This window comes from Limanda limanda, chromosome 21, assembly GCF_963576545.1.
Source record: "Limanda limanda chromosome 21, fLimLim1.1, whole genome shotgun sequence".
Taxonomy (NCBI): Eukaryota; Metazoa; Chordata; class Actinopteri; order Pleuronectiformes; family Pleuronectidae; genus Limanda; species Limanda limanda.
Genome location: NC_083656.1, coordinates 3,832,187 through 3,846,004, shown reverse-complemented (window position 1 = coordinate 3,846,004; position 13,818 = coordinate 3,832,187). Strand labels below are relative to the sequence as shown.

Below are 13,818 nucleotides of genomic sequence, written 5' to 3'. Positions count from 1 at the left end.
TGTTTGACTCCGCCTACAAATCTAGCCACATGGAAAAGAAAACATGGTTCAAGCTCCACCTCTGAATCTCTGTGATTGGCCGAAAAGACTACGTGAAAACAGATGCGATACAAAACTAGCATGTGTACACACAGACTAAGAAGAACATTTTACTATACATATAATTAAACCTTATAATACTGTTACTAAATTACAAGATTGTGGTACGTTTGGGGAGTTTTAGCAGTATTGATCGTACAGGGGACGGAAATTATCTTACATATACAATAATTATCGTACATCTGCCAGCAATGCCTCCAACACTGCAGCTATATGATGTTTTTTCTGTCATATGTTGTTTTGTTACTGTTACTAAATTACAAGATTGTGGTACGTTTGGGGAGTTTTAGCATTATTGATCGTACAGGGGACGAAAATTATCTTACATATACAATAATTATCGTACATCTGCCAGCAATGTATCCAACACTGCAGCTATATGAGGTTTTTTATGTCATATGTTGTTTTGTGTGCTTTTTTTTCATTAATTTGTAATATTTTCCAGATTATTTTTTCTAGGGATTGTTCCTTTAATGTCACAGGGAATATTAGAGGATTATCACAGTTATATTATCCATCAACACACACACACACGGGCAGAGGGAAAGCGGACGGGCCATTAACAGATGCAATAAGCCCTTTAAGTATGAATCCCTGCCCCTCGTCCCGGTTCATCCCTCGGCTCCTCCCGGTGAAAACGTGACACACATCAGTTGTGTGACAGGTCACGTGACGGCCGTAGCGTTGATCCGGAAGAAGGGAGGGGGAGGAGGAGGAGGAGGAAGAGGAGGAAGAGGAGGAGGAGAAGAGGAGGTGGGGGCGGCTGATGTTGCCCAGAAAAGTGCGTCAAGTCCGCCCGTGACAGACCGGATCCGACCTGTGGAGGCTTCAGAATAAAGCTTAGAATACAAAAATATGTGTAATGTATTGTTCGCAGGACCACGTTCATGTGGTCCTTTAATTAAGAAAAACATCAAAGGTATATTTGTATATCGTACTCTTAACCCATCGAGATGCACAGTGTTATTATTTGGTGTAAATTTCTCTATATATTGTTAATTGCTTACAGAGATTATGTGATACTCAATGCAAATTTGACATTGCTTCTTGATCTACTGTCCCTTACCTCCTAATAAAAATATTTAAAAAAAAAAAGAATACAAAAATATATGTGCTTGAATTAAATCATGTTCTTAAGTATCTGAGCTGTTATATTTGAGTCACATATTTTTGTTTTAAACATACATATTAATGAAACATTAGTTTGTGTGATATTAATTGGAAAAGGAGTTTATATCACATATCTGTACTGAGCATAGACTGTAAAAATGGACGACGTGGCAGATCCCAAAAGTGAAGCCAAATTCGCTTCATCGCCCCCTGGTGGCTGACTGCAGTATACAACTCACCTCCTCCACCTTAGTGGGTGGGACATGGGCCAAACTAAAAAGTAAAAGTACACGTTAAATACATTTGTCCTCATAAAGATGATTTCTGTTAATTAAGGTAGTTCTTATAATATAAAGACACAAAAGTGGCGTGAAATGACCATGACAAGACAAAACAACTTCAACCACACAAAAGGACCAGAGTGACTCAAAAGGCCACAGTGACTCAAAAGGCCACAATGACACAAAAATAACCACGACACACAACAGACGCACTGAGAGAGTCAAAGCCACCACTCAAAACAACCACAACAACAAGAAACGACCACACAGACTCAAAAATACCCACATTGACAGAATAACGACCACAGAGAGTTAAAATGACTCTGACACAAAATGACCACAATAACATTAAACGATCTCGTCAAAACAAAACAATGGCAGAGACTCAAAAGAACCACAACCTCACAAAACGACTAGAGACTCAAAACCACCTCAATGGCAAAACAAAATATACTCACAACACAAAACAACATAATAGACTCAACACAACCATGATGCCACACATCAGACTCACAACAACCACGAAGACACACGAAGACTCACAACAACTGGGAGGAGATAAAAACGAGGACAAAGAGACAATGCAATCGTGATCACACTCATCAGACTCACAACAACCAAGAAGACTCACAACAACCAGTAGGAGAAGAATAATTAGGACAAAGACACAATGCAACCAGACAAAGCACACACAACTCAGATGCCTGATATGACTATTTTACACTGGGATGTAAATACTTCTTGTTGAGGTAAAGCTCTGTGTGTGTATTTGACATCTATTCTACTTGTGTGCGTCCTGGGAGACGGATCCTCACATGTGTCTCTCTATTGAACTATTGTTGTTCTATTTTTCTCTTGAGCTGTATATATATATATTTTTAGATATATACATTTGATTTTACATTTTAAATAGTACATTTTTTGATATTCTATTTTATTCTATTTTATACTATTTCTATTTTTTTGGTTGTAATTACTTGAGCATTGCTAGAAGAGAGCCTGTGACTCAAGCATTTCATTGCCAGCGACTGCTTAATGTTATTGTTGTGCATTTGATAATAAAAATCTTGAATCTTGAATCTGAGGTTTCTACGTATTTTTACCTGTTAAAAGGGTTTTTTGTAGTTTGCTCTTACTCGAGTCTTACTGAGGGTTAAGGACAGAGGATGTCCCCCCATGTTAAAGCCCTATGAGACAAATTGGGATTTGTGAACATTGGCTATAGAAATACAATTTGATTGATTGTATATATATTGTCTTATAGTATATATTGTTGTTTTGTTTTTATGTACAGTGCACCAACCACAACATGGCAATTTCCAATATATGCAAATATACGTGGCAATAAAAATAATTCTGATTCTGATATATTTATCTACTGTGGAACACGGTCTTTTGTTTTGAAAGGCTGCGGGCGGATGTCCGGTGTGTGACTGTGTGTGTGTGCGTCGCTGTGGTTTGTGGAGCAGCTCGGCTGCATTCCTCCTCTGTCCAGAGACCGATAGAGACAACGAAGAAGAGGAGGAGAGAAAAGAAGAAGAAGAAGACGAAGAAGTAGAAGCAGAAGAAGAAGAGATTATTGTTGTTCAGCACCGTGTTGGCTGTTGAAACCAGGTCTCCTCCTCCCCCCGGACACAGGCACCGAACCAGGCCCCGAGAGAAAAATCTAGAATAAGAAGTGAAGCTCGACACCGAGGATCTAGAACCAGGATCTGTTTTTTAATCCTTTATTCTCTGAGAACAGAAAGACTCGCGTCGCCTCCTCTCGAATCCTCGCAGCTCGCAGGTGAGCGGAGGGAGGCTGCTCACACGGAGGATTTCTCCTGTTTTCTAATGAGGATTTACAAGATGGCTGATGACAGCTAGCCCCAACAAGGACAGGAAGGAAAGCGACGGCCCCTTTAAGATCCGCGGGGTGTATTTTTATATGTTTTACCACTTTGATTATGATATAGAACGCAAACATGGCCGCCTTTTAGATCCTAATCACAATGAGCACTAGCCTCGTTAGCAGCTAGCTAGCATTAGCCGTGTCTCTGTACCTGGGCCGCGGTGGAACACGGTGAGCGGAGCTAATTCTAACCCGAGATAAGGAAGTGGGATTCGTGTGTTGTTGGCTAAAAAAAAAGTCGAAGTGGAGATCGGGCGAAATCGGTCAAGTGGGTTTGAATAGCACAGATATTTGATGGTTGGATAGAGGAAGAGGAGGAAGGAGAAGAAGAACTAGAGAAGCTCCGCGACATTCCTGCGGATCAGACCCTTTGTTTTGTGCGCAGGAGCCGGACTCGACCATTAGCTATGCAGCCTGGGAACGCTGGTTTGATGGGATTATAGATCGATCCAGAGGAAGCAGAGGCCTTGTTGTGTTCAGGTATGCGAGAACTTCGTCTCCTGTCGCTTCCATGTCAGATTGAAGCTCCCGGAGGTTCCTGTGCTGCTAACCCGACCTGCGAGGCACCATTCCCCGTCTCGTATGTATAATTAAACTGGTGATACTGGTGGTGCTGCTGGTGGAGGAGGAGGTGGAGGCTGCTCGGATGCTTATTTATGATTCAGCGGACAAAAGCCTTTCTGCCTGCGTGGTGATTCTTCACAGGGTTTCCTGCGTCCTTGAGCTCCTGATCTAACAGATTCAGGGTCTTTATTTAATTAAAAAAGAATAAAAAGAAGATATTGTGGATAGTAATCAGGGTGTGGACTCCTTGTGCAGTCAACCCATGTTAGAAGCAAGACAAATACAAGGATCAAGTGTCTTTTCCATGAGTTGTGTGTCTGTTTAGTTGCTCTGTGCCTTGTTTTGCATTTGCTGGTGAACCTGTCGTGGAGAGGCTTCCTGTAGAACACATAGAATCTGTGAAGCCAGGCCCTGTGTGTGTGTGTGCGTGTGTGTGATTTAGAGGAAATTATAGCAGCGTTTACTGTAATCTGTGTAACGTCAGCTCCTGCTGTGTGTGTGTGTGTGTGTGTGTGTCGACATCACCAAGGTGTTGTCACCCTCGCCCCAGGCCTTCGCCGGTCAGTTTTTCTGGATTTCGCCCTCCTCCATGCTGCAGAAATAAGCAATACACTCGTCATCTGTCAGGGAGACTCCAGGTGGAACGTGTTGGGCTTAGATCTTTCAGGAACGCCATCGAGTCTGTTTCTATCTTCTCCTTTCTGAAGACACACACTGTGAGAGTGTCCGGTTTCCTGCTCGGCCTCGAGGTCTGGGAGAAGCTGGTTGAACAGTTAGTGTATGCCTGCCTGCACCATGATGGCCTCTGACATGGCGGAGACGTGGAGGAACTGTTTTGAGGAGGAGCTCATCTGCCCCATCTGCCTGCACGTGTTCTCAGACCCCATCCAGCTGCCCTGCAAGCACAACTTCTGCCGGGGCTGCATCAGCGAGGCCTGGGCCAAAGAGTCCTCGCTGGCCCGCTGCCCCGAGTGCAACCACGCTTACACGCAGAAGCCCAGCCTGGAGAAGAACCACAAACTGTCCAACATAGTGGAGAAGTACAACGCCCTGAGCGTGGAGAAGGCCACCACGCCGCCGCTGCAGTGCATCCTGTGCCGCCGAGGCCCGCCGCTCCCGGCCGTGAAGGTGTGCCTGCGCTGCAACGCCCCGTGCTGCCAGTCCCACGTCCAGACGCACCTGCAGCAGCCGTGCTCCGCCCTGGGGCACCTGCTGGTGGAGGCGGAGGCGGTGAAGGCCTGGACCTGCCCGCAGCACGACGAGTACCGGCTGTACCACTGCGAGGCCGAGCAGACGGCGGTGTGTCAGTACTGCTGCTTCGCCCGCTGCAACCCCAGCCACAGCCACGCCGTCACCGACGTGGAGCTGAGACGCAACGACATCCGGGTAAGAAGAATTCAATACTATGCACCTACATCAAATACACACAGTGTTCCTCACAATGTTGATGCGAAGTGTGAAGCGGTAAAAGCCAAAGTACAGACATTGGGTGTCGGAGATCTTGAAGTAGAACTGAAACCGGGCAAAAAATAGCAGAAGTTTTCCGTTTCCAGCTTCATGGTTTGGAAGATTTTCCATTTTCTTCATCCTCTATGATAATAAACTTCCTATATTTGGTAGGGGTGGGAATTGGCAAAAATGTGACGATTCAATAGTATTGCGATTCTGCAATATATTGCGATACTGCAAGTATTGCGATTCAATTCTGCGATATATTGCGATTCATGTCCCCCATATTATTCAAAGGCATTACAAAAAATGAGGAAAATAAGACTGCTGAACTCACTTCACATGTCACCTTTAATTCTGTGAACAACAGTGTCTTCTACACATTAACTGAAGTGTAAAAACTAAGAAAGGTTAGTGCAAAAACACTGAGCTCCCAGCACATAACTTACAATTATTTAAATACAATTCAGTTCTGTTCAGCGATACTGAACAGAATCGATTTTTTCCCCCACCACTAATATTTGGGGATTTGGGCCGTTGGTCACTCAATCAAAAAGAGAATTTTCAGAGACAATTGCATTTTGAGTTTTTTTTTTTAGCGTTCGTCTATCTCATGCATTTTTCAGCTGAGATCCACTCGAGCCTTCGGCAAAAATAGCAGAAGTTTTCTGTTTCCAGCTTCATGGTTTGGAAGATTTTCCATTTTCTTCATCCTCTAAGATAATAAACTTCCTATATTTGGGGATTTGGGCCGTTGGTCCAACAAAACACGATATTTGGTGACGTCACTTTGGTCTCCAGTAAACTCAATCATGAGCATCATTGGTAGATTACTCAATGGTGAAAGTTCCATCCACATATCCAAGAATTCGTGAGGGATCAATTAACGTTGACTCATTTAACAGAAATATATTTTTGCATCACAGGAATAGAACCAGGAAGGAAAATATTTTCAATCCACTTTGTCGCCAAACTTCACCAGAACAAAGGACACATTTTAACATAATTCAATGTCATTCTTTTACGGCTAACATCGGGTTTCCTGGGCTCAAAGCTTTCAGGATCTTTCCTCCGTCATCTTGACTAAATCCCTTCACTCAATCAAAAAGGGAATTTTCAGAGACAATTCATTTGGAGGGTTTTTAGCGTTCGTCTATCTCATGCATTTTTCAGCTGTGATCCACTCGAGCCTGCGTCCTCATCTGTTGGAATGACAAACAATGCAGTGGAGGGTGGAACAATGAGGGGCCCACAGAGGCCTTATCTCCCCAGCACAGGTGCATCCTAGCTCAGGGATCGCCAGTTGTGAGTGGAGGAGGAGGAGAGGGTGGGGGGGGGGGGGGTGGGTGGGAGTGCAGTCAAGAGGGAGGGGGGATTAAAGTGATTCGTCACTTGATTCTGCAGTCTACTTCTGGTTTTTTTATTAACCTCTTCTCTTCCCCTGGGGTCTGGTGCTCGCTGTCGTCAGTAGAGCAGAAGCAGAACTCCTCCCTCCCCCCCCCACCACCCACTCCACCCCAACCCCTCCCCTTCTCATTTTTTGTTTGTCAGACACTCAGTCCGAGGTGGAACCGTGAAGGCTCCACTGCTGACTGACTCACAAAGTTCACCCAACACCCTGTTCAGGCGTGGAGCGAGTCATGGGAGGGTGTGTTTCCTGTCGGTGATGACGCTATGACTCAGCTTAACTTTATGAGTTAATGGGACACCTGAGGCTCGGGAAGGGAAAGGGGGGGGGGCGGAACCTGGCCTGAATTATAAAGCTGTATAATCACAATCCTCCACATCAACGGCTTTTTTACGACATTATCTATAATCAGACTGGGCAATAAGTAGAGCCTGATTAAGAGTTTTTGCCCCTGATGCAGCCATCATAAAATAATATGTGATGCAATATCATATTACATCATAATAACATGTTTGGCCTGAACACAAAAGAAATGTAACTTGTGTTGAGTCAGATATTTTACAGTCTTAATATAAACAAAGTGCGTTGTGGCAGTAAGAGTTTTCAGCAATACTGTTTATTTTTGCATAACAGTAAAGCCGTTAACTGTAAAACATCAGGCCTCAATTACATATCTTTGTTATGAAGGTTTCATAATAATGTTTTAGGAATAATCCACCGTTTTTTGAAGATAAAAATGCATCTTTTGATATTAATATTGGAGATTTTAGTAGCAACAGTGGCCCCAAGAAATCTTCATCAGTTCGACTTTACGTTGCTTTAATTTGCCACAACGTGATACAAAGGTCTCTTATCTGAAATAACGTGAGTGAGACTCTCATAAATCTGCTGATATTAGCTGATAAATCTCTATCTCTGCACATGTCGGCTGAAAAAAGCAAAAACCCGTTAATAAATTGAGATCATTTAGAAACCGTGTGACAGTTCAGTGAGTTAATCTTCAACAGCCAAATGTATCTAGGTCACAATTTGAAAAGAAGAAAAAAAACCCTATGTGATACATTTCTATACATTTTAATAACGTTATATGATCATGCGATAATAATCTGATTAACACAGTGACATTGATTTCAGTCACATCAGCTCTAATCCATTAACCTGTCTTCGTGGTGCTGACGACTAATGCATCCTCCATGTTGAATGTGACAATGGAATTTAGAGTGGACCCAGCCCCCTCCCTCCGCACACACACACACACTCACACAGACACACACACACACACACACCACCTTACAGCCACTGTCCTGCTCTTCACCATCCACCCGTCACCGCAGGCGAGGCCCGACCTTCCCCCTGGCCCTGCTCTGGTGGCTCTGATGGAAAAGAGGTTTTGGTGAAATGACAGCTTAAGAGCACCCTCCCCTCTTTATGCCCCGGATTTTCCTCCCCCAAAGGTATCCCATACATCCACTTGCCCCCCCACCGCCACCCTCATACCCCCCACTCCACACACACACACACACACACACATACCCTCTCTGGGAAGCTCCAGCTCCTTCGACCCTGTTTTTCCCCTGGCTTCTGCTCGGCGCCTAACTCAATCAATCAGCACAACCAGGTCACAGTCCTGGATCTAACCATGCCAACTGCGTGTGTGTGTGTGTGAGTGTGTGTGTGAGTGTGTGAGTGAGAAAAAGATATCTAGGGCAATGGTTCCCAAACATGTGCCACTGGGGCCCAGGAGGATGCAGGTTTTCAGTGCTATCAGGTTCCACGGCAGTTGATCACACTGGGAATTAATGATAAAATCAGTTGCTGTTTGCTTGGCGTGATTGGATTGTGAGGACGATGAAGATGATGATGATGATGATGGTATGTGATAAGACCTTCAGCCCGTGAAAAACAACTGATTATTGACTCGTGGGATTAATGGAAGATTCAGGAATTGAACCACGCCAGCAGCTGTCGGTTTGCTCAAAAATTAAATATCTCAACAACTGTTATATGGATTGGAATTGAAATGTTATGCTAGCATTCATGGTCCCCAGAGGATGAATCCCACTGACTTTGCTCACCCCCTGACTTCTTTCCTCTGGCGCTTGAGGAGGTTGAAGTCATGGTTTTTGGTTAAAATATCAGTCGGATGGATTGTTGTGAAGTTTTGGCACCGACATGCATATTTAACTGCATAAATTTAATTAAAGTGGTGATCGCCTCATTTTTAATCTGTCGCCTTGAAATTTAACCTTGTGATTCATCGCTTGATGGATATTAAAAAAGATTTTGAACGGCAATATATCGAAGATTTGCGTGTTTCAGCTTGATTCAGCTGATATTTTACGATAGTTAATTAAATATATTTAGTGTTTGACTCTTTGTTGGTCAATAGAAGCATATTGAAGAGGTCACTTTGGGATTTTAGAAGCATTCACCGTTATTTTGTTGAACACAACTGAAGACTTAAAATAAATAATTGGTGGATTAATCAATGAATGAATTGCTAACTGCAGCCTTAGTTTGATGTTTGTTTAACCGATAACTACCTGCACTTGCTGTTTACTGACTCTGACAGTATATGACACCTCCCTAGGTTGGTCAGACATTTGGACCTTTAAGTGTACGAGGTGGTCTCATTCCCGGATAAAACAAAACGACGACAAGCCGATGTCAAATCCGTAAATGTCAAGTATACATAGACGAACGGATGTGATGCAAAACGCTTACGTGTGCTCCCTAAATTTCAATGTGAAACCGAACTAACCAGATCAAATGTAAACAATGGAACAAAGACGTGAAGCGTAGCTCAGACTTTCAGGTGTGAGAATGCTCCCGCTGTGCTAATCTTTAGTGCTAATTAGCAAATGTAAGCATGGAAGCTGCATTAGAAAACGTTGAAAACAATACTACTGCTTAGCATTAGCATGGTGGTAGCATTGCCATTGTGAGCATGTTAATGTTAGCATTTAGCTGCCGGCACAGCTGCAGACTCCTCGTCTTCTTTATTAATATCTGGATCATATTAGCATTAGCACATTATTTTCGCTCTGTACCATCTCATCAGTTTGTCTCTCTATCATTAACTGGCGAGCGTGCATTGCTCATACGTCACATTAAATATTTATAACGTGAAGGATTAGCGAAGCTGCTTCAATGACGCTCTCGCTCTCAGAGTTATTCAATGCAGTGAGCAACATAAAGGATCTTTCCAATCTCGCCGGGGACCTTTTTATTTTGACCACCAGCTGAGCACTTCCGCTGGGCTCGAGCAGCGTCTGCTGGTGTTCACATGCCATCATCATCATCGTCATCATCATCATCATCATCATCATCCCAAAAATAACAAGTGCTGTTGCCACAACCGTACGACAGCTCGCGGAGCAGCCTCGGCTCCGCGGACACGCAGGACAGAGGAGAGGAGGTGGACTGAGGGGAGGGCCGAGCTGCAGGAGCCCATTTATCTATCTCCGCTTGCTGTTGCTGCCCCCCCCCCCCCCCCCCCCCTTCCACATTAGACCTCACTCACTAAAAACACAAAATAGCTGTCGGTTGCTATGACAGCATCCCCCTCCCACCTCCCCCACAAGGGATTGTGAGTTGGATGGAGACTAAATTAGCCGCCTCCCGGATCCTAAAATCACAGGAATGGGGAGGGGATGCTAGTGGCTAACTGAGGTTACAGCTTCACAACGCTGAAAGAGTTTCTTCTAAGTGTCTGTTTCTCTCTTCACAGCAAACCCTGTTGAGACAGCAGGAGCGTGTGGAGGAACGAGTGCAGGAGATCGAAGAGCAGCTCTGTAAACTGGACTCAGACAAGTGTGTGGTGGAGGTATGTGGTTTCCACCCGGCTCTGTGGGCGCAGCTACGCACATTTTCAGAGACTCTGCGTGTTGTGTTGCATAATAGGATCAGTTCAGAGTAGATTGAGGTTGAGATTTGTGCGTCCATGTGTGTTCACAGGACAGGGTGTGTGAGCTGAAAGAGGAGGTGCGTCTGCAGTACCAGCGGATGCACCAGATCCTGGAGGAGGATCTGGGTCGGACACTGGAGGCTCTGGACCGGGCTCAGGCTCGGTTCTGTCAGGAGAACTCTGCCCAGGTTCTGGCTCTGGGGGAACAGCGTCACGAGGCCCAGAAGCTGCTGAGCTCCATCCACACGGCCTTCGGCAAAGCAGAGGAGCTGAGCTTCATGAAAAACACCAAACCGGTTAAAATCCTCACAGACAGGTGGGAGATTCGTACCTCGATTCTTTGACCTTTTTGTTCCGTGTGGTTCTGATAGATGCAGGTGATGTTTCCAAGCAGATGTCTGATCTCGTACTTTGTGTCTTGGCCCTCGCTGCAGGTCTCAGGCATGTATGGGCAACAGTCTCCCTCCTTACAAAGTTGGGAATCTAAACTCCAAACTATTCCTTTCGGAAATCTCGAAAAGAGAGAAGAGCCTGAAGAGAACAATGGAAGGTAGGAAGTGAAACACACTGAAAAGCTTTTTAATGCAGGGCCTGAATGTGTTTTAATTTGAATCACCACTTATCTCCTCTTGTTTCACACCTTGTCTCTCTCAGCTCCCCTCACCCCCCCCTCCACCTTCCTGCAGTCCGTTCCTGCCTATCCCAGCGGTCAGAGCTCTGGCGCTGGAGCGGAGAAACGGAAACATTCCACTGCCTTTCCAGAGGGGAACGGGAGCGTAGGAAAAACCGCCGCTCCAGGTTTCAAGGACTCCTCCTCTTCCTCCTCTTCTTCCTCATCGCTCGCCAAGCAGCCCTACCTGGGCTCCGGCTCTGCTTCTGGAGAGGGCCAGTCCACCAATCAGCAGCCGCTCGGCCCCTGCGGCCCGCCTCACCTCAGCGAGAGCGGCGGGACAGGAAGCGGAAGCGGCTCGCTGACCAACCATCACTCGGGCTCCGTGTTTGGCTCCTCGCACTTCGCTCCCGGAGGCAGCAGCTCCTCCCACTCCTCCCAGCAGGCCGTGCTGCCGCAGTACGGCGGCCGCAAGATCCTGGTGTGTACGATGGATAACTGCTACTGCTCCGGAGTGCCCTCGGTGTCGGGTCACCGTAGCCATCCCCCATACCCGCGCTCGGGCTCCTTCCCCTGGGTCAGCGCCCAAGACTACCCCCCTCCACCTGGCCTGGCGTCTGGAGGGCCGTCCATGCAGGGGTTGGCAGTGAGGGACTGGATCGACGCCTCACAGACACACAGACACGCAGATTTCTACGGGCTGTATGGGCAGCCCTCTACAAAGCACTATGTCACCAGCTAACAAGAGTACACACACACACAAACACACACACACACAGATATAGAGACAGGCACCAATATAGCACACCGTTACCGACTTACTAACTGGAAAAAAATCTTAATGCAGTTATACTATACACACATTAAAATAAATTAATGTTTATATCCACACACAGATCTAGAGCATGTACACACATTCGGGGGCAGGGTCGATCTCTACGTGTTTTTATTTTCTTCCTCTCTTTACTTTCGGTCAGTGTTTCATGTAGTGTATTATACGTTAAATGCATAAACAGCCAACCCGCTCACTCTGGCTCAACTCAGCTCAGCATTTTACGCTCGGACCGAGAGAAGCCGAAGAGCCGAGGATGAGATGCATCCTTTTTTATTTATAGAGCAGGAGATGGATTGATATAAAATGAACTTTGAATAGAAAGTCTTCTCACACCTTCATGGCTTCTCGCTGAGGCTAAAGGGAAAACAAAACGCCGTTGAGCTCTCCAATCCAGCGTCTCATGTTTTTCTGATATAATCACCCCTCCAGTTATACTGAGGTCAGTTGCCTTATGTTATTAGCGTCATATTTTTCTCTGCCCAGCTGACTTTGTTTGATTGATCCTTTAACGAGGGACCGCGGCTCCTTCGTTTCTCTATTTTCTTAAATCATCGTGGCATTTCTTCCTTTCTTTGCTGAGTTCAGGGATGGATTGTACGGCTTGAACACAAAAACGCTCTTCCATGGAACACCCACAATGCACTTGTGGACGCCTTGTTATGCCTGGACTACAGACGCTGACCCACAGAGGGACAGTGGAGCTGCATCTGAAGGGCCGGGTGTCCCCTCCGAGTTTCAGCCCTTATCCTTAGCACTCCCTTCCTGCTGCCAGGCTTCCCACAGGACAGAAAATCTTCTGACAAAGACTGTTTCCGTCTAGTAATTACTATGACTTTGTCTTATTTGGTACAACCGTAGGCGTCACGCTTGTCCAGAGAGACTCTGATTTTAGAGCCAAAAGGCCAGAATGGACAGACCAAACCAATCAAGCATCTGGAGGATCTGATGATGCTGTAATTGTACTTCCTGCAGGGCAAAGATGTCACTTCCTCTCAATAAGCACACAAGCTCTTGGCTTCCTGTTTGCAGCTGAAAGCATGCAAGGAAGAGTTTTTTTTAAAGCACTCAAAAAAGAAGAACAATGGTTGGAGAAAAATAACTGTGTGTGAAAGAGAAAAAAAAATGGTGGGAGGAATTTTTTTCATGGAACTTTTTCTAAAAAGAACAAGACTGGACTGCGAGATGTAAGCAACGGTTCATCATCCTAAAAATGAGCTGTTACAACAGTCGACATTAAAAAAACAACAACAACATAAAAGTATCTTTTTTTGTAAATATTTTGTGAAATGGAAAAATTACAGACGTGATTTGGAGAAGGGTTCCAAATAAACAAATTTAAACTGGTCTCTGCTGTCCACTCTGTCTGTGATATCCCGTTTTCTCATGTTCCTTAAAAAGGTTCTCCATTATTTTCTTCCCAGTGTGTGGTCCCAACCCCATTGATTCTATGAAAATAGAATTGATCAAAGTGGCGATTAAGGGAGTGGAGCCGTGGTATCGATGTCCCGCTGACGCACATGCTCGGCCTATCACGAGTCAGTCTCAGCTGTCAATTACGCCTAATTTTATAGCATCAAATAACTCATCGAAATTCAACTTACTGAAAAAATTACACGTGAAAATGAATTTTTAGTTTGGTCCATGCCCCAATTGCTAACACGGAG

General features: G+C 45.1%; 1 protein-coding gene across 1 annotated transcript; it reads left to right on the top strand.

The window, feature by feature from the left end:
* Positions 1-2,949: 2,949 nt before the first annotated feature.
* On the top strand, positions 2,950-13,498 carry trim8b (tripartite motif containing 8b). The gene is made up of 5 exons (XM_061094623.1): positions 2,950-5,331; positions 10,533-10,628; positions 10,760-11,025; positions 11,144-11,259; positions 11,364-13,498. Exons 1-5 carry the CDS (start codon positions 4,726-4,728, stop codon positions 12,059-12,061), a joined length of 1,782 nt encoding a protein of 593 aa, XP_060950606.1. The 5' UTR covers positions 2,950-4,725; the 3' UTR covers positions 12,062-13,498.
* Positions 13,499-13,818: the final 320 nt, after the last annotated feature.

What these genes read in the sequence shown, in the direction of transcription:
- trim8b (XM_061094623.1), top strand. Translation starts at nt 4,726, where the DNA reads ATGCCTGCCTGCACCATGATGGCCTCTGACATGGCGGAGACGTGGAGG. An exon ending in TGAGACGCAACGACATCCGG is followed by an intron (nt 5,332 to 10,532) that starts GTAAGAAGAATT and finishes CTCTCTTCACAG; the next exon opens with CAAACCCTGTTGAGACAGCA. An exon ending in GTTAAAATCCTCACAGACAG is followed by an intron (nt 11,026 to 11,143) that starts GTGGGAGATTCG and finishes CCCTCGCTGCAG; the next exon opens with GTCTCAGGCATGTATGGGCA.